Source organism: Telopea speciosissima, chromosome 4 (genome assembly GCF_018873765.1).
Source record: "Telopea speciosissima isolate NSW1024214 ecotype Mountain lineage chromosome 4, Tspe_v1, whole genome shotgun sequence".
NCBI lineage: Eukaryota > Viridiplantae > Streptophyta > Magnoliopsida > Proteales > Proteaceae > Telopea > Telopea speciosissima.
The window spans coordinates 6,328,194-6,355,367 of record NC_057919.1 but is presented as its reverse complement, the minus strand read 5'-3'; the positions used below and the strand labels follow the sequence as shown (position 1 = coordinate 6,355,367).

General features: G+C 39.4%; 1 protein-coding gene across 1 annotated transcript; it reads left to right on the top strand.

The window, feature by feature from the left end:
* Positions 1-3,334: 3,334 nt before the first annotated feature.
* On the top strand, positions 3,335-27,174 carry LOC122657493 (queuosine salvage protein-like). The gene is made up of 8 exons (XM_043852209.1): positions 3,335-3,437; positions 3,596-3,696; positions 3,993-4,136; positions 7,732-7,830; positions 8,019-8,095; positions 8,371-8,479; positions 8,807-9,135; positions 26,712-27,174. The coding sequence occupies exons 2-8, from the start codon at positions 3,627-3,629 to the stop codon at positions 26,802-26,804; spliced, it is 921 nt and encodes a 306-aa protein (XP_043708144.1). The 5' UTR covers positions 3,335-3,437; positions 3,596-3,626; the 3' UTR covers positions 26,805-27,174.

Here is a 27,174-nt window from a genome sequence, read left to right as displayed (position 1 = left end):
GACATATTTGATATGGTGGAAGTGGAACAGTTTGTTTTTTTTTTTGTACGAAAAACCCCGCAAGTGGGCCAATATATTAGGGTCCAGAGGGTAAAAGGGAAGATACAATATTGAGGAGGTCCTCTAGAAATGAATATTTCCACATACCAAAATAAGGGTAGCACAACGCCCACTAAGAGATATTGTGGGTACAAACATTGTCGTCTCTACCTATAAAAGAGAAAGAGATACACTCAAAGCGTGAAGAAAGAAGCCTTAAATCCATCGTAATGGTGGAGGCTTCAATAGGATGGGCCAGGAAGGGGTCCAGAAGACACTTCACAAGGACTTGACAGTCAGAGTGGAGGATAACTCGATGAAGCCCATCATTCGCAGCCGCCTTCAACCCTAGACAGATTGCTCTAGCTTCCCCAATAATAGCTAAGCTGGGGAAGTCGTGATCAATAGACACCATGTATAGGCGCTCAAGATCAGTGGTGATAACTGCCCCCATACCCATTGCCCTAGGCCTACTAGATAAGGAGGTATCAATAAATATGTGAAAAGCCCCTACTATTGGGCTAGGAGAGGGGTGAGGGGTGGAGGGGGTGGCAAAGGAGCCATGGGGAGCAAGGGCCGGGAGTGATTCAACCACACACTTGTCAGCATAAGTCATCAAGGATCGAAAGACAGGCACAGTCTTCTGAAATACCATAGCATTTCGGCCGGAAGTGGAACATTAGAACCTAGGGATGTAGAGTTTTGAAATTAAACCATAATAATAATAAGCGCAAAGGTTTTCCACCACGTCATAGGGGAACTGCACCAATGAGAGGGTGGGGGATATTTACCCAACAAAATAATAAAATGAGAGGGTGGGGACGGATAGAGGGAACCCACAATTTGTATGAGGAGAAAGAATCTCAATGTGAGTTCCATGACTCATTATGTGAGAGGGTAAGGGAACAAATTCTTATCCCAATGTGGCGAATCTTTCTCCCTAGTAATATAATTAGTATGTATTGTCTTTTTTTTTTTCTTCTAGCCACATGGATGAGGGATGTTGCAACTCTAACTAGATTTGAGGAAATGTGGTGAATTGACCACATGTAAAATTCCAGAGACAATATTCAATATACTGTCATGTGGAAGTGTTTTTTGTGGGGAACGTGGCCTTTACGCACACAAAGGCCAATGGGAGCGTATGGAATAATTTTGGGAGCGTATGGAATAATTTGGGGGTAGGATTTCCATCTTTCATGGAGTGGAGTAGTGAATTTGTTCCCCTCCATGGCTGGCGCAGCACACATGCTCCCCCAACAAAGTTCTTTTTCCCTATTCTCATATTCTGGGACCAGGATCCTCTGCAGTACCGACGGGTGTGCGATGCACATCTTGCGGCACAGTGGCTTTGCACATCCTGCGGCACATTAGAGGCCATGTGTGATGTGCACTGCACACCCGGATATGTATACAAATCAAATATAAATTTCGGACTATCCATTTACACCCCTATTCATATTCTTGGATGTGATCAAAATATATATATTTTTTCCATCGATGAATGGTGGATGATTTGGCTAAATCTATGGTATATTCCCATATTGTGCCATGACACTAAGCTAATTTATGCCCTCTATAAAATAATAATAAGGGTAATGAAGATAAATCTGCTAACCTTTTAGTTCTGCATAAAAGGACCTAAATACTTTTATTTGCTTTCATCATAACAAAATTCATTATCTAATCAGAATCCTTCTTATCAAACTATTTATTTCGTCTTGCATTTTGTTCTTTTTTATTTTTGTTTTTAATATTTTGATCATATAGACCCCATATTGATGATACCATTATTGTACTTTGGTTAATGTGACGTGTAGATTCTTCCCCACATTGGCATCATGGAAATCCTATAATTCATCTAGATTTGATTCGGATTCATATTTGATTATTTAGAAATTTATCCAAAAAATTACCATTGGACAAGATGTTGGATGGACCTTTATCCTTTCAAGTCCAGTGCACCTAAAAGGTACTTCGGACGGTGCACATACATTTGGGGGAGTGTTTTAACAAAACCACAAGGTACACCGCTCGATGCACCTTTTAGGTGCACTGTACTAATTTACCAAAAAAAAAAAAAGAGGTGCACCGTACTTGAGGTGATAAAAATTTGATGTTGGATACCATATTATATCTTCAAATGTACTAGTTATGATTATTATATGGGATACCTTACCCTTGCTCGAACGCTCTATCCATGTGGGATCTACCCCCATTATTATAGGTACTGGGAGAACTGATCAAGGTAAGGAACTAGAGGAGATAATTTTCCGTTGATCCAGGACTTGCTCTGGTTGTTGGTATTGCTTTCTCTGGAGGGTGCTCAGGTGCTTGGGACATATATGTTACAAAATTATTCTATACTAACTTAATTGCTTTTCAATGAAAAGTGTGACCCCTTTGGACCCTACCTGCCTCATCGTGGGTCTTGTATGGCTTCTTTTTGGGCGTCTAATGGCTCCAATCTTCAAAGACAAAATTGAAACCTGCAGCTATCAATGCGATATCAATCTTTTTTAGTGGTCCCTTATCGGTATGTTGTCGGTCATATCTCCATTTTTATATATCAAAAGAACACAATGTAGGGTTCTTTTTGTCATTATGTTGGTTTTGGTCCAAATGGTTGGGTTGATCTTATTGGTTTTCGATATTTTAATGATTTTCATAAACAAAAACCAATGCAAGATCGGTAAGATTTTTTTGTGGGGGTCTATCCTACTAAGTGATTGAGGTATTGGTAATAGTAGCGGTATTGATCTTCGTTGCTACCGATCTAGATCGGTGTGTATGGGTGAAAAAGTATTAATTTTAGAGATCGGTCTCTGTATCGGCTTGGATCAATAAAAAAAATTAATAAAAAGAAAGGAAAATAAATGGAAAATACCCACTTCTAATGAAATAATGGATAAAATAAGAAATAAATTTATAATAAAAATATAAAATCTTAGAAACAATTTACAAAATAATTTTGTTGTTGTTGAAAAATTCGACTAGAAACCAAAGTAATTGTGATCTGTATCGGCCAATCCGTATCCGATACCTCAATTCATGATAACCGTGGACATGCACTCAAATGGCAAGCCACCGACCTACTGACGAAGCAGCTGTTCACCGATAAGAAGTTATTGATTGCGATTGCTTAACGAAAGTTTGGGTCCACGGTTCGGCTGCAATCTGCGCCGTCGGTCACTTTAGGATCGCCTGGGATTAGCATTCACGTTAGAATGGCAATTTGGTTATTACACAACTTCTGAGGGTAATATATATATATATACATGTATCACAAAGAGATAGCCGTTCTGGTGGTTATTAGTCGAGACTCCGAGTATGTTAAACGTGGGACGCAAAACGAATAAAAAGCGGGAAACTTCGAATGACAAATGTAGAAAATTCTGGTTCATATTTGCTTCTCTGATGTTTCGTTTCCATTGGCCGCCATTTTAGATTTTTTAGGGTTTATGTAGGACCGCAGTAGTCCATATCGCTTGTATCAGAAAACAAACAAACACACACACACACACACACACACGCTGATACAGAGAGAGAGAGAGAGAGCGCGCGGAAACTCGGATTCACAGAACGCCATGGAAGAGGTTAGGGTGAGCTCGGCTTGGGTCGCTGGTCGTTCAACTCATGTCGTCGTCGATTCAACAGGTTTATCTCTTCTCACACGTTCTTCTTGAAAACGAGGGAAAGAAAGAAGAAAACAGTTTCAGGAATGTCCCCCTGAAACATTGCTTTACATTCATATCGTCAAAAACAAGAATACAAGTATTTGTCTTAAAAACAATGTTTCCCCTCCCCCTCTTCTCTCTAAGTATTTCAGCGAGAAGAGAATTACGGTAACATCTTATTGCATTATGCATTAATGTGTTGTTGCATTCCGCGTTTTGGTGTCAATCAGACAAAATTGCTTATGGCTTTTTGCGTTATGTTTGTCATTTAATTAGGACTCGAGAAAGCAGTGGAGACGATTCAAGGTTCGATTCCAAAAGTCCAGTGGGATTTTGAAGGGATTCACTATTTCGATAATGGGCCTCTCACCGTTCAGTACCTGTTTGTTTTGGACGCATTGAATTTTTGTTTCTGGCCAGGTGTGTTTTTTCTTCCTTCATGCAGCTGAGATTACGATCTACAATAAATGAAATTGGAAATACTAGGACCTAAACAAATGCATTAATCTTTTTTTATTTTTTTTCCATTTGGATAAATTGGATATCCTTGTGTTTTTTGAATGCATTCCTACAAGATGAGTTGATATATTTTGCTCAATGTTTTGGTTATCATTATTCATCTTGGATTGCATGTTCTAAACAGGTTAGATTCATTTGTACTTTCATGCTCTCTAGCTGGATGAAAGTCACATATTTTTTTTTTCTGTTCCAGTGAGCTGTCAAAATAATTGACAATGGGGTGTGGAAATTTCCGTCATCAGATTTTCCTCTTTTCTATAAGGTTCCTCATTCCCCACTCACTCAAAAAGAAAAAGGAAGAAAGAAAACTGGAGGAACGGTGGTGGTATTTAAAATGTTCTTTCTAGGATTGGGCCTGATGGAATGATTAAAAAAATAGGCTTGAAGGATATTCTCTCAGAGCCTCTTAACAGTTCTACTCCTTAATCTTTACTATATCTACAAAATATGTTGATGAATATTCGCATGGTTTGGCTTAGGATCTTTACATGATGTACAAGGTATAAGAGTGGTGATATATGATAGTACTAAAATACTAAGTTGGGAGGTTTCCAAGAAGTATATTTTTCACTTCTCTGGACACTCCAAGTAATTGTTCATTGAGATAAGGAATAGATGAACTCTTCTGTATTTCTGGTTTGGGTACCTTGATGTGAATCTAAAACTTTTTTTGAAGGTGGAACTCATTCAAAAACTGGTAGGTGTGACTTCTCCACCATTCATTATCATCAATTTTTCTCTCCTTAGGAATAATCGACATCAACTAACTCTAACACGTTGGATGACTTCATAATTCATATACCAGTTGAGTTTCTCACTTTCTCCCCTAATAGCTTAAGCTTTTGGGTTGGATATTTCAATATGGTATTAGAGTCACCGGGTTAATGTTACATCCATATACAACCACCCAAAAGAGGGGCCACATGTGCCACCCAAAAAGAGGGACACCATATGAGGGGGGAGTGTTGGGAATAATCCAAGTCAGCTAACTCTGAGACCTTGGATGACTTCATATGCCAATTGGGCCTCTCCACCTAATGGTTTAAGCTTTCGGTTGGATATTTCGATTCTCGTGGTTGGTGCAAGATATACTTCACTTTACTTTTTCTCCCTTCTCCCTAGACATAACCCATATCATGAATTGCTTCTGATAAACCACAGCCTAACTAAACCATATTCTGTACCAGTACTTTCATTAATCAGTACAACTAGCTATATTTGCATCTTTGTTGCAGTTCTTTCAGTTCTTTCACTTCCTCAAATGATACCAGCCCCTATATCAGTCGTTAAGCTCTACTAGTAGACCCCTCAAGTATTGGTTCCACAATTCAAACCCAAAATGTTACTTTAACTACGGACCCTAAGTTGGTAGTCTACAAGTTTAGATCATGTTTCTATGAAAATATAGTTTTTGAGATGAATAGTTACCTTAGGTTCTTGAGATGCAGCTTGAGGAGATTAGCAGCTTCAATCTTCAATGAATCAAGCTTTGATAAGGTGTTGGAGGTGTGATTTGCCAAAAGAAATAAAAAAATGACCCAAAGATGGAGTTTCTCCTTCACGAGGCGAGACAGGGAGAGGAGTCGAGACCTCGTTGAGTTATGGTGTATTATGAGCTTTATGATTCTGCCGAGTCAAACCAAAACGAGAAATAGCTCGAGATCTCGAGCGAGATAATGACATATTTGTGTATCGTATGGCGTTCGTCTCAAGATCCTACGAGATTGAGTTAAGCGAGATCTCACCGAGATCTTGAACTATGAAGGCAAGTCCAGCCACTGTGCTCTGTGCTGACCCGCAGCAGCACTATGGCAGATCATATGGTCCCAGCCTTACAGATGGCTAGTGAGATTGAGGATTGCACATTCATGCTTCTTTCATCATGAAGCATAAGGTAGGACTGAAATAAGTTGCTGGTTTTTTGAGGCAACAGAACCATCTACTACAGGTCTGACATCATATAAATAGAGGTGACTGATTGTAAGCAGCAGGAGTGGGAGTATGAAAGTGACAAGGAGCTGGAGTTCTGCCAGATTAATGAAGATTTTGACAATGGAGGAGCAGTCCAACAGTTCGAAGTACAACTTCATGTTATATACGATGGACAGTGGCGTCTTTTTAATACTCATGTCTGGCAGTATGTTATTTTGGAGTTGCATTCTGGAAGATAGTGGAATTTTGCAAAGGATCTCATCAATGCAATAATTAAGTTCTTTGAGTCAAGGGAACCATCTACTACATGTCTGACATCATATCCATAGAGATGATTGATTGTAAGCAGCTGAAGTGGAAGTATGGAAGTGACAAGGAGCTGGAGTTCTGTCAGATTAGTGAAGATTTGACAATGGAGGAGCAATCCAACAATTCGACGTACAACTTCATTTTATATACGACGGACAGTGGTCTCTTTTTAATACTCATGTCTGGCAGTATGTTATTTTGGAGTTAATTCTGGAAGACACTGGAAATTTTGCAAAGTTTAACATCAATGCAATAATTTAGGACTGATTACATTGGCTAGGTTTAAAGAGAGGTATTGCTAAACTGATAATTGATGGAATGATTATACTTTTGTCAGTTGAAGGGCAGAAGAAAAACAGATATTTTTATGCATGGACTTTGAGATTTGCTTGAACTTTACAATGAGTTCATTCCCTATTTGTGGTTGTTGACATATTTTTGAATATGGTGCATCTCATCCTTGTGCTGGAAAAATTTAGATGCATTGGAGATGGCCTGTTTCTTTTGTAGAGGTGGTTTGTTTGCATGGACTATTGTGGACAACTGTCTTAGATTGTGACGTGAAGTTCTCAGCTACTTTCGGAATAAACTTTAGAATCTTATGAGCCAATATTTAGTTCTCTATTGCATGCCAACACTTATCTGTGATTTAGTTGGAAAGGGATCTTTAAACCCGTCGCTTGAGATTGCAGTCTATATAAATGCATACTAGCTTATGCTTACAAATGGATGAAAATCAACAAGGTGCTTTATCTGTGTAGGGCAGAATTTACCCAGTACTTGAAATTTGACTACCTTATCATACATTAGAGTTATTTGGGAGTATATTTTGGCAAAACTATGCGTAACTTTCCTTATGATAGATTTCTGATGTATTTGCTTCTATACAATGCTAGTGTTTAAATAGACATTGGGAGTTTCAGGCTATTTTGGAAGAGGTTCAAATACACTTAAAGATGGAATACCAGCTAGTGACATGCAATTGTAGTCCAGCTATTAATGTTTGAATTAATTGATATGTCGATCTTGATGTTTTCATTGCTTGAGATTGCTATTGGACTTGGCATGATTTTGCCAGTAAGGAGTAACCTATTCAATTACAGCCTCCACCTTCCACCCCCACCCCACAAGATACTATCATTCATCAACTACTTTTAAAAAAAAAAAAACATTGGATTATTTTTCACCAGCCACTTTGTGCTTTATTTGATTATTTAAACTTTCTGACTACCAACCTGTTGCTTATATTTAGCAGATAAGGATTTGAATTATGATAATTTGGCTTCTGGGCTGAAGGCAGCTCTGCAAAATGACAAATCAGTGTTTGATGCTGATCGTTTACAGAAATACACTGGTATTTTTGCTTTGAACCTTAATTGTTCTTAATCTCCTTTCTGATACGATAAATGTTCAGTGTTTGTTGGATATTAGTAAAAAAGTATAAAGCTTTTTGTGATTTATAACACTCCAGTTGCTTCTGAAAAGAAATTTGACTTCCATCCTTCCATTAGAAAAGTGAATTTTGTTATTATTTCTTATCAGGTCCTCAACTTCGTGAGTTGTTGAAATGGCCTCGTCCACTTCCTTTGGAGGATGAACGCATCCGCTTGCTGCATGAGGTAAAAATTTCTATCATTATCTCTCTGGATTTTTAGACATTCCCATCCCTTTTTCTCTTTGGAGATTTTTATCCCTCATGTTTTCTGGTTCCCTTTTTTTTTTTTTATATATTTTTCTTTTTGATTTTCTTAATGCTCTGCCAGACCTTTCACTCTTGTTCTGTTTGGATTTGCTCACTGTGGTTCTTATTCCTTGGCGTTATCACAAAATCCAAGTTAAGATCTCTCAGGTCATGATGTTAATGGCATTAATGTTCATCCCTTTGCTAATCCAGGTTGGACAGGAACTGGAGAGGAACTTCGGGGGTAAAGCAGCCAATCTTGTGGAGTCGTGTGGAAAGTCCGCTGTATATCTTGTTGCCCTCATAACACGTCATTTTCCTGGTATCCCTTATTTTATGTGCTTCAAGATGCTGTTAGTCACGATTGTGCTTCAATTAAACCTGTTTTTCTATAGGGTTATCTGTTCTCCATATAAGGTTGCTGTTCATAAAGAAGTTGAAATGTTGTAAATTTAGCAATGGTTATGATGTTTCTTCAGCAAGAGGATGAAATATTTCCATGATCGTGACATAAATACATCAATTTTTCCCTAAAGAATATGTTGGCTGGAAGGAAGAAATCTGATCAATGTTATGTGAATCCTGAAAATTTTGTTCATAGGCAACCTGTATATCAGTTTTCCAATTTCATGCAATTCTGTTGTTGTAGGTTTTCGAGATCATTCAGTGTACAAAGGTCGCCAGGTTTTCCTGTACAAGCGAGCACAGATATTTGCAGCAGATTTATGGGGTGCTTTCAAGGGTCAAGGATATGGTGAATTCAATGATATAGGCGCGGTTACCATCTTTGCAGATTATATTGTTCCAGCTGTGCTTAGGAATCTTGGTGTGTTGAGATATAGTTCAGCCCTGGCCAGTACTATTGAATCTAACAGTGAAATTGGTTCAGGAAGTGAGGAAGAAGTAGAGCTACGGGCTTGCTCTGTCTATGCCGTGGAGAAAATGAGGGAATTGATTGAAATAAAATCTGGAAAAAAGGTAAATTTTTCCTTTCTTCCTCTTCTATTTTTTGTTGGTACGTCAAAATTTTTATCAAAAAAGGGAAGGGCCCCAAAACTTATACAGGGCTTCAAAGAGAATGGGTATACAAACCAACTGGAACCTACACAAAAAACATCTAGGCTATTCTAATAAAAGCTACAGACAATATATGAGAACTCTTTACAACTAGAAGCCCAAGAAATCAACTTTGTAGCTTTGTTACTAATCCTATATGCTGGGTTGGCATGATTATTCCTAAGGCCTTTTGGTTCCTTTCTAATTAAACACTCCATAAGAAGACAACACGTGATAAGAGCCCAAATCTTTCCCACTGTTATTGAAAATCTCTGCTCCCCAACCAGAATGGGCCCAGAAAAAGGTAAAGGCATGACCCCAATTCATTCCCATTCCTGAAAGTGAACACCTCAAATTGCAAATGTGAAAGGAAAGTCGATAAAAGGATTGGATAGAGATTCAGTGGGAACCAAACAGCACAGACAGACACTAGGAAGGTAAAATCCTTTGGAAATTAGGTAGCTAATGGTCAATCATAGTCTTTGGCAGCACAGCATAAAAAGAACTATTTTGTAGGAACCACCATAACCCAAATTAACTTCAGAAGAATGTTAGGCATTCCTGGCCATCCAACATACCAAAAAGCAAAAGGAGTTGATAGAAAAACATGCCTGAGGTATCTTACACTCCCTGCTTGATCCTTATTCTTGTACTTTCTTTTTTAAACGAGCCGTTTCCACTCAGTTACTTAAATACTTACATGGAAATGTGTTTTCGTATGTTTAGAATGCTACTTCATTAGATTAAATCTGGTATCAGAATTGTCAATGCATTGCCTAGGCGAGTTGTCATGGTGCCGCCTAGGTCACAAGGCATTCTTTGATGCTCAAGGGCCCAAGGCTACCAACTGCCTAATCTATCAAGGCACCCAGACCTAAACGCCCAGTCTTGGGCCCTCCACATGTTCTAAATCTTAATGTGACTGTAGTAGAACTTGAAATCAGTACCTGTGCACATAATAAAGGAAGAAGCAAAGTAGTAGTAGAAGAGGAGAGAGTGGAGAGTGTTGAAGTTTTACCATCAGGATCTAGGGGTAATTTAGTCTTTACATTCACTTTTCTATTAGTTCTTTAAGCTTATGTAAAGTCAAGTAGGTGTAACGGCAGTGTGGTCCAATGCTTTATTTTGGGTTTTATTATTAATAGAGAGGGATAGACCTGTGGTAGAACATTCTGTTCTAGCCGCAGGCTCTCTCCCACCTTTGAGCTTGTGTGTTTCTCTTCTTCTTTTTATGTTTTTCCTAATCTGGTTGTAATAATCTGATATTCTAACAGAGAGAATAACACCCCACAATTAGAGGGTACTGGAATAATCTCTAACTGTGGGTGGGGAACCTTTTAGAACATTAATATGATATAGAAATTACAATAAAAGACGAGACATAAACTTAGGTGAAAACTACACACAAGGACAGAAACATATACTTAATGATAAAAATACCCATGCGACACCGATAAACTCTTGACATTCCCCCTCAAGCTAGAGTATAGATGTCACCCATGCCCAGCTTGGAACACCCTTGGAGAAACACAGTTCGAAACAAGCCCTTGGTAAATAAGTCTCCAAGTTGATCACCAGAGTTCACAAAGGGAGTAGAAATCAATTTCTTCATCATTGCATCCCGGACAAAATGACAGTCCACTTCAATATGTTTTGGTTCTAATGTAAGACTAGAACCTGAATAGGTCTAATCCCAGGCAGGATCAAAAAGAAAATCTCCAAAGAACAAGAAAGAGAGCAATGGAAACAAAAAAAATCATATGAGGGAACCAAGAGAACAATGGGAAGTAAGAATCATAGTTGTCACGGCGTCATGGCGATCCAAGTCGGTGGAGGGGTGTCACGTCGATATATCGACATGTCGCCCGCCATGGCGTTGCCATGGCGAGCATGTCGACCATGTTTTATTTTTTATTTTCTCTATTTTTAATGTGTTAATAGATGTATACTCAAGCCATGTTTTATTTTTTCTCTATTGTTTCTCAAGTTTTAAGAAGAAAATTCAGAAATCGAAGAGGGAAAGAAGACAGGAAGAAGAAATCGAAGAGGGAAAGAAGAAATCGAAAGAAATTGAAGAGGGAAAGAAGAAATTGAAGAGGGAAGAAGAAATCGAAGAGGGAAAGAGAGATAGGACGAAGAAATCAAAGAGGGTTGCCATGGCGTAGGTCGCCATGCAACCCTCTCCAGCGCCAGGACGCCATGGCGACAACTATGGTAAGAATAAGAGAAACAAGAGAACAATGGAAGTGAGAATAAGGAAACAAGAGAACAATGGAAACTCAAATGAGGGAACAATTTCCTTGGTTGAAGTAACAAATAAAAAAACCACAAATTTGTAACCTGTTGAAGTAGCAATGATCTTGATGTAATAATCTTCAAGAAATCGATGTGACAATCAGTTGAAAGAAATCCCAGCAGCTTGTAGCACTCTTAATGATGCAGCTCCAAGTAGGAAGAAGAAGAAGTCATGAACTTAGGGCTTAAGTAGGGAGCCATAGGTTAGGTTTATTTTGCTTGCATTTTCCATACTTAGTTTATTTTCTGTTTTTTAAATTGAACCGGTTTAAATTGGTTGCATCCAATTGGTTTAATTTAAGTGAAGTGTTCCTATTGGCTAATAGGTTCTTAAATCCTATTGGCTAGTATGAAATCTTCTTTTAAACCAGTAGTTTTAAGTTATAATCTTTTAATTTAAGTTAATAGGGGTAACTAAGTCTTTTCAGGGTTTTAAATTAGTAACTTTGTTTTAATTAGGTTCCTTCCATGATTTTAAGTGAGGAGGTAGTTAGATTGTATTAGGAATTGACCTAAGGCCTTATTATAAATAAATAAAATCGTGGAGGCTCTCCCACAATTGAATTTTTGAAAAGAAAAGACTGTTTGCTGGCTGCCGATTGCTGCTGCTGCTGCTCCTGCTGTTATACCCGCACCCCGGATCATAATTAATTATTATTTCTTCCCCGTTGACGTGTGGTTATCATCGCCACGTCTTTAATGAGTTGTTTCACCGGTGGTCAAACCCGATTCAAATTATTGATCATGATACGGGCTTACCATCGACACACCGCACGGCAATGGAAAAGTAAGTTCTAGCCTCAAGTCTTATTAATTATTCTTCCGTTGGTAACCTCAGCTGGTCCGGGCTTGAACCGCCGAGCTATTTCATGAGAGAAGGGAATAATTTAAGTTCGGGTCCCACGACCTTTAGGAAGTACATTGGGGACTTATACCCATCTCTTATGAACCCATCTAAGAATGGGCTTTTCCCTAATTAAGGTTGTGGCAGCCCATTTAACTCTATTTGACCCAAAGATGGGTTAACCCATTCCTTTACTCTAAATAAGACCACGGGTCAACCCATTAAGCCCTCTCGACCCATTTAACTTAAACTATCCATTCGCCTAATGACCCATTTATCTTGATCCACCCATTTAATTTTTGACCCATTTAACTTAAAGGACCCAAGCCCATTTTCTATAAATAAGACAAAAGGGGGAGGAGAAGGATTCATTTTCATTTCTTCTCCCATCTACCTAAATCGTGGAAGAGAGAAAGAGGAGAGAAAGGAGAAAGAAGAAAGAAGGAAGGAGAAAAGGAGGAAGAAGGGTGGAGAATCTTGGTCGAGGCTCAAGATCATTTCTCGGAGCCTCAACATGGAGCCTTCTACCTCAGGGTGGGTAAGCCATTCAATCCCATCTCTTTTCTTCTATTTTGGGTTTGGGGTTTGGGAAATGGGAGAAATTCGACCTAGGGTTCTCTTGGAACCTAAGGAATCGATGGAACCTCTAAACCTAGACTACGGTGGAGTTATTTCACTCCATTACAAGCCCTAAGCCTAAGTAATCTCTTTCCATTTAAGAAATTTAAGGTTTTCAACATATTATGTCCTAATTTAGGTTCTCTTTGTTTTCTCTTAAATCCACGGGATTACATGGACCTAATGAGGTCTTAGAACCCTAATGGACCTGGGAGGAAGCTTTAAGCCTCCTACCTTTAAACCCCTTGAAAAATGAATCCCAGTGAAACCCTTCAATTTTCGGTTCTGCGGTATGTGGTTTTACACTCGGATTCGGTTTTAAAACCACATCTCGCATCCGACCTTGACTAAAACTATCCTAAGCCCCTGGTTAGCTAGGATTTACATGTGGTTTCGCACTGCAAGAAACCACCCTGAAATTACCTTCCCGAGAAGGATTCTCGCAGGTCGGATTTACACTTGGGTTTCGGTTTTAAAACCACATCTCGCATCCGACCTTGACCAAAATTGTCCTGAGCCCTGAAGGTCGGATTTACACTCGGTTTCGGCCAAACCACATCCGCATCCGACCTTGACTAAAACTGTCCCGAACCCCGGTTTCCTAGGATTTACATGTGGTCTGCACTTTGGGGTGAAACCACACCTGCAACCACTTCACTTCAAACCTTATACTTAAATGATTTATGGGAGACCTTTTGGGGATCCGTCCCTTTACTTAATTAACCCTATTTACACTCTTTATTTAGGTTTAAAGTTTTCATCTTGCGACGTGTTACTTGATTCAGCGTAACTCATAACATCGGGACATAACACAAATAATGAGTGGGTTTGGTTGTTTGGGCTTGATATTATTATCAGATTGTATATTATGTCATCATTATAAATTATTAAGCATGCTTGCATATCGCATACTTTTATATATGAATGTTATGATGTTAATTGAGATGCTTTACTTTGATGGGTCTCGGTGCTTAGGTGGGTGCAAAAACCCCGGATAATATATATATTTATGAAGAAATTATGTTGAATGTCATGTTGAATCAGATGCGCCGTCGTCTTGTGTAACCGCACTAAACCGGATGAAAAGTTGATGCGCCGATTACCTCTCTGGACGATAGACCTGCACGTAGTATATTGTGGCTAGGATTTCACACCCTTATGCTACGACCCTTACCAACAGGGTTTAGGTGTTGGGTAATCGCATTGCACCGGATTCGCTGGAGGTGGGAGAGGCCGGTCGTGGTAGTATTGGTTATCGAGTGCCGCGGCACGTGAGTGGTCTTGGAGGCTTCGATCGGCGTAGGTCCCACGTGACAATGAGGTTTCATTGTGGCGATAAGTTAAGTGACCCACGTGTCTCCCGAGTTGTCGCGATGGCATATACCTGCGACTTAGTTGCGATGTTAGGTGGAAAATTTACTTAACATATCGTACGCATCATTGGACTATGTGATGTGTGTTTGTGCATCCCCATCCCTGTCTGCTCAATGGAGAGCTAACCCCCTCGTGTACACAATTTTTAGATTATGATGCAGTGCGGAGGAGCCGGAAGTCGTGTTAGAGGAACATGGCAACGGGTGTCCTTGTGACGATTGCGCTACGGTAGTGAGAATTCTTGGGACTTGTTCCCTTTTGTTTATTTTAGGGCGTGAGGCCCGTAAAAACATTCTTGTTATACCCTTGTTAATCATTATTAGATGGTAATGAAAAATGGATTAACTACGATTTATCATCTAGCTTTGATCATCTTGTAATTATTGATTTTATACGCTCCGCAAAACTACGATCATTTGGAATGTAATATTTTCCTTTCCGCCTCTGATATTATATTATTTTAATATTAGTTATGATCACATGCGTTGGGACACCGTGTCGATGATCCTGGCGGCTTAATAGGATGACAAGCGTTGTCTAATCACCCTTATAATGTATTTTATCCTTATGCGGGATGGGGCGTGACAGAGGTATCGAGAGCAATGATGCTCTGCGACCGACCACGATCTCGCGGACTCTTGATTTACTCTCCACAATTAGGTTCTAAACTAAAAATCTTCAAGAACATAAATGATCAGTGCAAACATAGGAGAAGACTGATTGTGGTGAAACAAGAACTTAAAGATAATAAGCAAATACGGCACTTAGACTTAACCATAGTCGTTAAGCTACAACTTTGAAATTTGCTTGGTTGAGCCTTAAGTAGGTCATAAATGAGTAACTATATGTTAAAATTCATAAACAATGATGAACCAATTATAACCAAGCATAATTATCAATAATGATTTAAACAAAGAAAGAAGTAAGCAAATACATAGAGATACATATAAGATTAATTACAAATATTCAATCGTTCCAAATCTTCTGGGAGGCGATCATATCCTTCCCATTTCAACATTCATGATTTCATCTATTCCAACAAAGACATATGATTCTATCCCGCTCAATCAAAAGATACTTATCTAAACACCACGATTGTTCCGCATTCTCCGCCGGCATAACGTGTCTTTCTCAACTCGAAATGCAGGGATCTCATCATGCTCCAAATCAAAACATTTGATTCTGTCATCTCGATTAAATATCAAGTCTACCATTTTTAAAAAGTTCCAAATTGGTCATCCTAAGATAAGAACTAAAGAAGCGATCCGGGATAACTTCAATTTGTTGAGAGAAAGCATGAAATTTGGTCATTTGCGCCATTTGCCGCGCGCGACGAAAAGGTGTCGATGTTACCTACCCCTCTCTCGATACCCTCAGGCGTCGAGTCAGGTCGAAGAGTTGCTTCGTGACCTCATCGAAGCCATCCCACGCGCTCGCGAGGTTCAGCCGCTGATGGCCATCGAAGATGTCGATACCTCCCGGACAGTTAAGGTATAGGGATTCTTTCTAAGTGAACAATAGGTCCTTGCTCCTCACGATGGACACGTTGATAGCACGTCGGCCCAATGTCTGCGATGAAGGCTATAGGAACCCCCTTGACACACGTAAACACCTGATAATTACGTATGCCTGGGTTCTCGGTGTCGGTTTGTATAGAATGGTAAATGAGTTGTAGGTAGTATGGTTCGGGAAGGTTGAGAATGTTGGTCCACCCCATGCCTCGAATCTCCGCCCCACCATGGAAGCTTTGAGATCATCCAACACTACATCCCGCCCTTCCACTATATTTTTTTAAAGCGAAGTAGTGCGGGTAAAGCTCGGGTCCTCTATCTTTTGAAACCATAGTGGATCTAGGGCGGTTGGTGCAACTTGTTCAACACAGCACGCCGTGTTCTTGGAGCCGTTGATTGTTTTAACCTGCCAAAAGCTAAGATTGATAGCAAATTAGTACCTTGAATGCTAAGGCCTAAGTAGATGATCAATGTAAGGTTGTAAAGTTCAAAACCTAGCCCTCGATTTTCCTTTCAAAGCAAATTAAATTACGGCAGGATTCTTAGGCTAGAAAATTCTGATTTTATCCAATTGTGATCTAAGAAGTTGGGAAAAAGGGAAGGCATGACCATTATATGAATGACATGATAAATAATGAAGATTCATGGTCATAATATGCCTGAAAGTAATGCTTTATGCAAAAAGTGAGTTCGAGCAAAATATGGACTTATTTGATCTTGAAACATGCTATAAACTTTAAAGAAAATTTTTAGATTTTGTGATTGGAAGTTTGAATCTTGAGAAACAAGTAAAGTTGGCTTGTGACCACTCAAAGGATGTAAACTAAGCCCTATCTAGTAAGACCGATTCATACGTAGCAAAAGAGAAGAGGAAAATTTGAGTAGGTTTTGATTTTTCCAAAATCCAACCTAAATCCTTGAAGTTAGATGCCAAGATCGTATGCAAGCCCTTGTATAGGTTGCTTATGGTGAGAAAATGGTTAAGATTAGATTGTGAACAGCCCTATGAGCAAAAGAAAGCAAAACCCCAAGTTTTCAAAACCTAAATTATGTTTTGGGGTTTCTCCTGGAGCTTTAGAGTCAGTGTTTGAAGGAGAAAAATAAACCTCTAAGTCACGGGTTTTAAAATTTTAATTTTGGGCCATGCGGTTTCACTGTGGATTCAATTTGTGAAATCGACCGAGAATCCATGAATTTCGAGAACAAAATTTGATTCAAAAGCTCGGATTTACCCGTGGTCGCAACTTCATCGAAACCACACCTAAAACCACCCAAGCCGAAAAGGGTTTTCTTGCTTGTCTTGATGAACCAACCTATGTTAGGCTTTTATTACCTCTATTTGATGTTTCCCTCGCCCCTCTTGTGGCATATCTTACCCCTAACTTAAGCTTTATGCTTGACAAATAAAAGTATAGAAGTGAAATGTATACAAGATGTGGAAATGGTATTGTGACAAAGAGCATATAAGGGAAATGAGACATGATAACCAGAGGAAGATGTTTGGAGTGAAGAGAAATGAATAAGATCAATGCACATGTAAAATCCGTGTGAAATCCCTAGTGCGTGGACGTGAATAATGAGATCAATGTGAACAACATATACTTTTGGCGACTTTACATCCCAACCAATATCAAACAAGCAAGCTATTGGATGAGAATACCTCAACAAGAGACAAGAATTATTTATTTGAGGAAGAGAGGAAAGATTCTAAGGATTTTTATCAACGATCATGTATACAAGAGAATATGCTTGAAGATAAGACAATGTGATAATTTTCTATGAGAATTTATGGCATGTAAAAGAATTAGATTTGAACTTGAAGAGTTTCTTCACAATATTGTGAATTGAGGACTTTACCACAACCAAAACCTGGGCATAATCCAAGTAAAATTCAACTAGACATGACAAGATAGTGATAATCTCTAAAATGCTTGCAAAGACTTGAAAGTTTATAAAAGATGCAATAATCAAACAAGGATCCAACAACTTAGTGCCATCGATCAAATAGGACTTGATTTACACCCAAAACCCTAGTTCCAATCGGTTTGACATGGATTTGGTGTACATGGTCATGGTATTACAAGCAAAGTCAAGACATGATCACAACTTAAAATGATTCATCCCAAATCCAAGAAAAGAGAAAGTAGGAATGGAAAGAAAGCCATATCTTGAACAAGTGAGAGTTAAACCTTGAGGCTTAAGATTACAAGAAAACCACCCGAGGAAGCTTGAACGGAAGTCCCCGTAGAGCTTTTTCTCCTGCGGTTATGTTCCTTTCTTTGGAGCCAAAAGTGAGTTTTAAAACTCGCGGCTCTATTATGTTAAATTTCTCGAATGAGCGAATGAGCGAATCCACTTATCGTGAATCCGCTCTGCATAAAACTTGAAATTATCATTATAAATCTATGCGGATCAACGAACGGATCCACACTCAGCATCCGTCCGTATATCCGTTTGACTTAAACCCTCTCGCCATTGAGACTTTTGAGATTGACAAACGAACGGATTCGCATTCCACATCCGCCCATTAGTCCGCTCTCCCTATTTTCGCAGAGGAGCCACGAACGGACCCAGAGTCTGACACCGCTCGTGAGTCCACCCGATTTCTTTTAGGATTTTTAGCTTGTTTTGGAGACCTTTGACTACACTTATATGTGATGATTATGCCACATACCCTGATCGGACACCCCGTTGTGTGACCCATTTGTGGGAACCACCTAAGTCTAGTCAATACCTTGAATTGAAAGAGGTTAGGACTTGTACCCGATTGGGCGGCTAATAAAAAGTAGCGGCATTGGTAACCGCCGTGACTCCTCTCTTACATAAAGGAAGAAGAGTTACCTTTGAGGATAAAGACCTTCGATCCTATGAATTTAAAGACCCGAACCTTATGGATAGAGAAACCTAAACCTATACGGGTAGAGACCCTCAATGGGTGCGTAGGAAAGGAAAGTAATAGATCGGTTTATTTGAGTAAGCCATGAAGGTCACGTGTATTTGGAAGTCATTCATAACACCTCAAGCTAGTGACGACTCTATTTGAACTTTACTTGGTCCATCCAAACCTTGTTTAGACTCATAGAAAAGTCCTACACCGTGATTTGACTTTCCAAAAAAAAAAAAAAAAAAAAAAAAAGGACTTAGTGAACCGTGCACTGAGAACTTCTTGTTGCAGTGGATTGACTTGAGAATGACAAATATGTCGTCCAGGGATTGAATGTAATTATTGAATCTATGCCACATATTGGTGTGATAAATATATATAGATATCCCTTAGAACCTTGGACTTGTGTGACTAGAGTGATTCTCAGGTACTACAAGTATGACCTTACATCGACCTTCTTTGTGTAACTAGTTGGTGCCCGACCTTGGTTGACCAAACCTTAGGGTAATGAAGAATGAATTTAATGACCGGATAGGTTAAATTATGGAGACTGCAAAGAGTTGACTTGGACAAAAGCTAGTAAAGGTTGTTGGTTCTCGAAAGAGGACTGATGTGGACTCTTTCTGTGGGATAATTGTGTTATAGGTTTAAAGGTTGTGAAAGCTAAAAGCGAAGGATGTAACAAAACCTTCTCCAACGACGAGATATGAATGGGGTAATGGATCACCAAATGCGTTCCTCCGTCTTGGGAGTGAACAATAGGAGATTCCATCAATATTCCAAATCATTCTAAAGTTGGGTTAGGTAATGAGACAACTAGATGTGAAAGCCTTCGAATGTGAACCCTATGTTGGGACATGGACAGGTTAAATCCTCGTAACCCAAGACGCCGAGTAGTGAAGGCTAGAATGGTATCACCGATCCGGAAGATTTAGGAACTCTGTTCCTTGAGACTTAACTTAGTAGTTGGAACCTGTTTTTAGGGTTATTGTGAACCACACCCCGTGGTAATGTGACCCTGTAAGGAAAAGAGAATTGTGGAACTCCGACTTGGCGTGCCACGTAGGCACCGCCCTCATCTTGACCCGACCTTTGACTTAGTTCAAGATGTGGGTGACTTGGGATGTTATCCAACACCCTTCTCACTGAGACCACTTGCCTCAAATTTCGGGGACGAAATTTCTTGTAAGGTGGGGAGCATGTTATACCCGCACCCGGATCATAATTAATTATTATTTCTTCCCGTGACGTGTAGTTATCACGCCCGCGTCTTGGTGAGTTGTTCTCACGTGGTCAAACCCATTACAAATTATCGATCGTGATACGGGCTTACCATTGACACACCAGCAATGGAAAAGTAAGTTCTAGCCTCAAGTCTTATTAATTATTCTTCCGTTGGTAACCTCGGCTGGTCCAGGCCAACCGCTCGAGCTATTTCAATGAGAGAAGGGAATAATTTAAGTTCGGGTCCCACGTCCTTTAGGAAGTACATTGGGGACTTATACCCATCTCTTATGAACCCATCTAAGAATGGGCTTTTCCCTAATTAAGGTTGTGGGCAGGCCCATTTAACTCTATTTGACCCAAAGATGGGTTAACCCATTCCTTTACCCTAAATAAGACCAGGGTCAACCCATTAAGCCCTCTTGACCCATTTAACTTAAACTATCCATTCGCCTAATGACCCATTTATCTTGATCCACCCATTTAATTTTTGACCCATTTAACTTAAAGGACCCAAGCCCATTTTCTATAAATAAGGCAAAAGGGGGAGGAGAAGGATTCATTTTCATTTCTTCTCCCATCTAGCCTAAATCGTGGAAGAGAGAAAGAGGAGAGAAAGGAGAAAGAAGAAAGAAGGAAGGAGAAAAGGAGGAAGAAGGGTGGAGAATCTTGGTTGGAGGTTTGAAGATCATTTCTTGGAGCCTCAACATGGAGCCTTCTACCTTGGGGTAGGTAAGCCATTCAATCCCATCTCTTTTCTTCTATTTTGGGTTTTGGGGTTTGGGAAATGGGAGAAATTCGATCTAGGGTTCTCTTGGAACCTAAGGAATCGATGGAACCTCTAAACCTAGACTATGGTGGAGTTATTTCACTCCATTACAAGCCCTAAGCCTAAGTAATCTCTTTCCATTTAAGAAATTTAAGGTTTTCAACATATTATGTCCTAATTTAGGTTCTCTTTGTTTTCTCTTAAATCCACGGGGATTACATGGACCTAATGAGGTCTTAGAACCCTAATGGACCTAGGAGGAAGCTTTCTTGAAGCCTCCCTACCTTTAAACCCCTTGAAAAATGAATCCCAGTGAGAAACCCTTCAATTTTCGGTTCTGCAGGTATGTGGTTTTACACTCGGATTCAGTTTTCAAACCACATCTCGCATCCGACCTTGACTAAAACTATCCTAAGCCCCTGGTTAGCTAGGATTTACATGTGGTTTCGCACTGCAAGAAACCACCCCAAATTACCTTCCCGAGAAGGATTCTTGAAGGTCGGATTTACACTCGGTTTCGTTTTAAAACCACATCTCGCATCCGACCTTGACCAAAATTGTCCTGAGCCCTGAAGGTCGGATTTACACTCGGTTTCGATTTTACAAACCACATCCGCATCCGACCTTGACTAAAACTCGTCCCGAACCCCGGTTTCCTAGGATTTACATGTGTTGCAGGGGCGTGAAACCATACCGCAACCACTTCACTTCAAACCTTATACTTAAATGATTTATGGGAGACCTTTTGGGGATCCGTCCCTTTACTTAATTAACCCTATTTACACTCTTTATTTAGGTTTAAAGTTTTCATCTTGTGACGTGTTACTTGATTGCGGCGACAACTCATAACATCGGGACATAACACAAATAGTGAGTGGGTTTGGTTGTTTGGGCTTGATATTATTATTGCATTGTATATTATGTCATCATTATAAATTATTAAGCATGCTTGCGCATATTGCATACTTTTATATATGAATGTTATGATGTTAATTGGAGATGCTTTACTTTGATGGGTCTCGGTGCAAGTGGGTGCAGTGCCAAACCCCGGATAATATATATATTTATGAAGAAATTATGTTGAATGTCATGTTGAATCAGATGCGCGTGCCGTGGCTGGTAACCGGCACTAAACCGGATGAAAAGTTGATGCGCCGATTACCTCTCGGGACGATAGGACTGCATGTAGTATATTGTGGCTAGGATTTCACACCCTTATGCTACGACCCTTACCAACAGGGGTTTAGGTGTTGGGTAATCGCAACCGGATTCTCTGGAGGTGGGAGAGGCCATCGTGTAGTATTGGTTATCGTGGTCCGCCACGAGTGGTCTTGAGGCTTCGATCGGCGTGGGTCCCACGTGACAATTGAGGTTTCATTGTGGCGATAAGTTAAGTGACCCATGTCTCCCGAGTTGTCACGATGCATATACCTCGACTTAGTTGTGATGTTAGGTGGAAAATTTACTTAACATATGCATGCATCATCGGACTATGTGGTGTGTGTTTGTGCATCCCCATCCCCTCACTGGCTCGGTGGAGAGCTAACCCCTCGTGTACACAATTTTTAGATTATGATGCAGTACGGAGGAGCCGGAAGTCGTGTTAGAGGAACATGGCAACGGGTGTCCTTGTGACGATTGCGCTACGGGCCGTGAGAATTCTTGGGACTTGTTCCCCTTTTGTTTATTTTAGGGCGTAGGCCCATGTAAAAACATTTATGTTATACCCTTGTTAATCATTATTAGATGGTAATGAAAAATGGATTAACTACGGTATTTATCATCTAGGCTTTGATCATCTTGTAATTATTGATTTTATACGCTCCGAAAACTACCGATCATTTGGAATGTAATATTTTCCTTTCCGCACTCGATATTATATTATTTTAATATTAGTTATGCGTATGCGTTGGGACACTGTGTCAGTGATCCTGGCAGCTTAATAGGATGACAAGCGTTGTCCTAGTCACCCCTTATAATGTATTTTATTCCTTGTCTGGGATGGGGGCGTGACACCTGCTCCTTAGAGTGTTGCCTTGTGGATCTATCAAGGAAGAAAGACAGGTGGACTTCCTATGACTCCTTACGCCGTGACGGCTGGGAGGTTCTCTCTTTGAAGGTGGCTCTATCCTTCTTTGTTCAAGCTGCTACCGGTGGAATCCTGTGGTAAGTTTGAATTTAAATTCTGTTTTCCATTCCTTCTCCTTCCCCATTCGATCCTCCTTTAATTTCTGTTTTAGTTTCATAAACCCTAGTTCAATCTAAGTTCTGTCCAGCCCTATTCCCTCACCCAATTCCTCTCAGATTTCAGGCATATCATCCCTATTCCAACCCCTATACTCGATCCTAGTTTGAACCCAATCTGATCATCTAAAACCCAACCTCAAACCCCCATCCAAAACTCTAAGTTTCACCCTAGAACCTGAAACCTAACACCCAAGCCCTAACCCTAATTCTGCAGGAATTTTAAACTCATCTAAATCTCAATATTTTTATAACAAAATAATCCCCTAGACCTGCTGATCATTACCATATATCACATTCACCCCTAACCCTAGCCTAAACCCTAAATTTGCCCTAAACAACCCCAAATCTGCCCCAAACAGCACACTCGATCAGAACTTGATTTTACTTGGCTTCTAGTAGGGCTTTACCCTATCTAGAACTACATTACTTAAACTCAATTAGGATTTTGAATCAAGAACCGATGGAAGGGGATGGGGGAAGGGAATGACAATCTTAGCCTGAGCATCTCACCCAACCTATCTCAGGATTTTTGGAAAGACTAAAGCCAAAATTTTATTAATCAAATTCGTGTGCAATGCTGGCCTCCCTTACAACTTATGTAGAAGACTCAAAAATAGACTTAGGCACTAAAAAGGAAAGGCCTAACCCTATCCTTACCTAATAAGGTAACCTAAATTGACTAGGAAAGTGAAATAATAAAGAAAACAAACTCAAAATTAGACTCTAACTAAATTATGGAAGTAAATCCCGTTTTCCTATTTTCTACCCATATTTTAGGCCCATTAAATTAGCCAATCAAAATAAACCCATGGGATCAAAAGCCCAACACCTACATAACCCAACTCAAAGCTTATTTCCACTAAAATAAGCCCCAAGTGATTTATCTACATCAGGTTCTCTCGTAGAAGACAAGATTACTAGGATTATAAATGGATACCTAATTATTATAGAACATTTCCATAGGCTTACTGACCGGAAAACCAAGATCTTGAACAAAGGATTTTAGCTGCATTAATTCAGCTACGGTATGAGCCATAGCTCTGTACTCAACCTCAACACTAGATTGAGCTACCGTAGTTTGCCTTTTACTTCTTCATGTAACAAGATTACCTCTTACAGACGTACAATAACCTGTAGTAGATCACTGATCACCATCGGCACCAGCCCAATCTGCATCAGAATAACCAATGATATTTGTGTGACCATGACAATGACAAATCCTTTTCCTTTAGCACCTTTAAGATGCCTCAAGATACGATATGCTGCCTCCTAATGAGCCTGCTTAGGCTTCTCCATAAATTGACTAATCACATCAATGACAAAAGGTATATTAGGTCTGGTAACAGTAAGATAAATGAGTTTGCTGAATAACCTCCTATACTGATGTTTGTCTACAAACTTCTCATCATCAGAAGCTCCAAATTTTACATGAGGATCCGTAGGAGTATCTATAGGCTTACAATCAAACATCTCCGTCTCATTAAGAAGGTCAAGAACATACTTTGTCTAAGACAAATTAAGACCTTTCCTGTTGTGAATCACCCCAATACCAAGAAAAATCTAAGAACTCATTTGGATATGCTGTTGTAAATAAGACTTACCTGTTCAATTCCAGATGTCATATTACCAAAGACACTCTCCTTGAGAATAACTCTGCTTGAGATCATCCTAGACACCCTTGGGCCTTGGCTTTGGTGTGAAACATGGCATTGGTAGCCACAGAAGGCTCCATACCATTCCACAGCTAACAAAGCAATGTAGCATTCTCTGTCATCCGCTCCTTATATTCAGGTGAGGTTGCAGCAGGTGGAAAAGAAGTCAGATAATTCATATTTCTTTTGGCAGTGATATATACCTTGACGGCCTGAGCCTATAGAAGATAATTTGAAGCACCGTAAATTATAGACGTGATTTGGATATTGACATTGTTTGTAAGAGGTGTAGAATCGGCCATAATACAATATTCAGCAATACCACCTCACATAGAAGAACTCAGAAGCAACCAGCCACAGAGATCAATACTTGATAACCAAGGAAATAACACTCATGTCATAATGCACAATCAATACTGATAGCCAGCAGGAAAGAATACCAAAACAGAACCAAGGGAGGCCAAAACAGCAGCCAAACACACCAGAAACACCAAGCCGCAGGGTATAGAAACCTTAAAATTGCATAGGGTTAGTGCTGTCGGTTAGATCTGAAATTTTGATCAAAGACACTCCAATATAGAGAGAATATGACCCCAAATTTCACAATGATCAACCACGAGAAATAGAGTTCTTCAAAAATCTCCCGAAAAATTAGGGTTTTGCTAGAACAGGGGAAATCTGATATACAACACAGGAAGAATATGATCAGTCCTTAATACTTTACTCACACTGATATTCTTGACTTATTGGAGGAGGAGAATATATCAACAGAACCAAAGAATACCATATGAAGGTCAAACCCTCATGCGCATGGAGAAAAATCTGTTGTGCAGGTTACAAAACAGCAAACCCTAGCACAGAGAAGCATCATCAAGTGGACTTTTTCTTCATAAAACGCAGACCACCACTCCTCTAGTAACCACAACAGTAGTACTTGAAGAAACCCTAGTTGTGCATGTTCAAAATCTAGGGTTCTATCAAACAAAAAACAGCATAAGTGCCTGCACACAACAAGATAGCGAAAAACTCTAATAAGCACTCAACAAAGATGAAAGAGGGAACAAGTACTGAAATCAATGCTCTGATATCATATGACAGTATTAGAACTTGAAATCGGTACATGCACATGTAAGAAAGGAAGAAGAAAAGTACAAGTAGAAGAGGAGAGAATAACACCCCACGATTAGAGAGAACTGGAATAATCTCTAATAGAATGTAGAAATTACAATAAAGGACAAGAGACATAAACTGATGTGTAAATTACACACAAGGACAGAAACATAAACTTAACGACAAAAACACCCCTATGACACCAATAAACTCTTAACACTCAACTATTTAACATTTTCACTGTTTACAATTTTATATAATGTCAGTTTTACTCCTGGCCCTGACTTGGCATTGCTTAGGTGCCATGACAACTATTAGATGTATAGAAGCATAGTATTCGACCAATTGGCATAGCAACAACCATGTTCATTAGTTTATACTTGATTGGCTGAACCATATAATAGGGACGCAGGTCAATGAAACCTTATTTAGTCCACAGATGAGCACATCCAATTAATTAGATAGGATAAGAAGACTTGCATTGGGTGTGGTTTGTTGTACGTATCATCTTCTTCTTGTTTCTGTTGCTGTTTCTTTCCCTTCCCTCTTTTTATAGAGATTTATTGTTGTTGCCTTCTTGTTGGTATTTATAGAAAAAAAATATGAGAGCAGTGTGATCACATCACTGGAATAAAGAGTCAAATCTCAAAATGGAATTGTAGAGCAGAAAACCAATTGATTCTAAGGTACTGAATTGCAAGGAAAAACAATCAGAATAACAGATTCAGGAAGTATGTATTGTATATTTGCATGAATTTATTCACATATTCAATATTAGGTCTGTCTTCAATCTCTTGTTTTTAATAGCACTATGGGTTATTTATAGTATTTCAGCTTGCACCTATTAACACATGGAAGACTTCAATTTCTCTTCTCAGCGCTTCTATCTTTTGTTATAGTTCTTCCTATTATTATTTTCCCTCTTTTAAATTCTTTCACACCCACTGAATGCTTTTTCACCCTCTTCCAGGTGCTCAGTGTGGAACTGGATCTTTGGCTCTGGTCTTTTGGGGTCCAATGTCCATCTCTGCAACACCACCGTACACTCTCAATATACTACTGAGCAAATCATAAGCCACATGTGTCCTCTTGTTATGATGCCTTTAAGGGAGAATTACTATTGATGAGTTGAAAGCTAGAGGTAAAGTTTTGGGATGAAAGATGTAATTATTAGTTTTGATATGTTATTCACTCTTTTTGGATAGTTTATCTGCCTTAAAAATTTTCCTGATGAGTAAATAAACGAATTTACTTACAAGAAGGGGAACTAGGTATCTGGGAAGAGGAGCAATGCATCCACTGTTTGGCTAAGAGTCGGTCAAATGTATTGTCATCTTGGAATAGTGATGAACTAAAAATACTCCTTTAGAACCAAATTGACTATATTTAGGTTTTTCTACTTTTTCAAAGATGCTAAATTAGTTCATTGACTA

Bases quoted from the DNA above. Each gene is read 5' to 3' on its own strand.
- LOC122657493 (XM_043852209.1), top strand. From the start codon at position 3,627: ATGGAAGAGGTTAGGGTGAGCTCGGCTTGGGTCGCTGGTCGTTCAACT. The intron at 3,697-3,992 runs GTTTATCTCTTC...TCATTTAATTAG, and splicing joins TGTCGTCGTCGATTCAACAG to GACTCGAGAAAGCAGTGGAG. The intron at 4,137-7,731 runs GTGTGTTTTTTC...TATATTTAGCAG, and splicing joins GAATTTTTGTTTCTGGCCAG to ATAAGGATTTGAATTATGAT.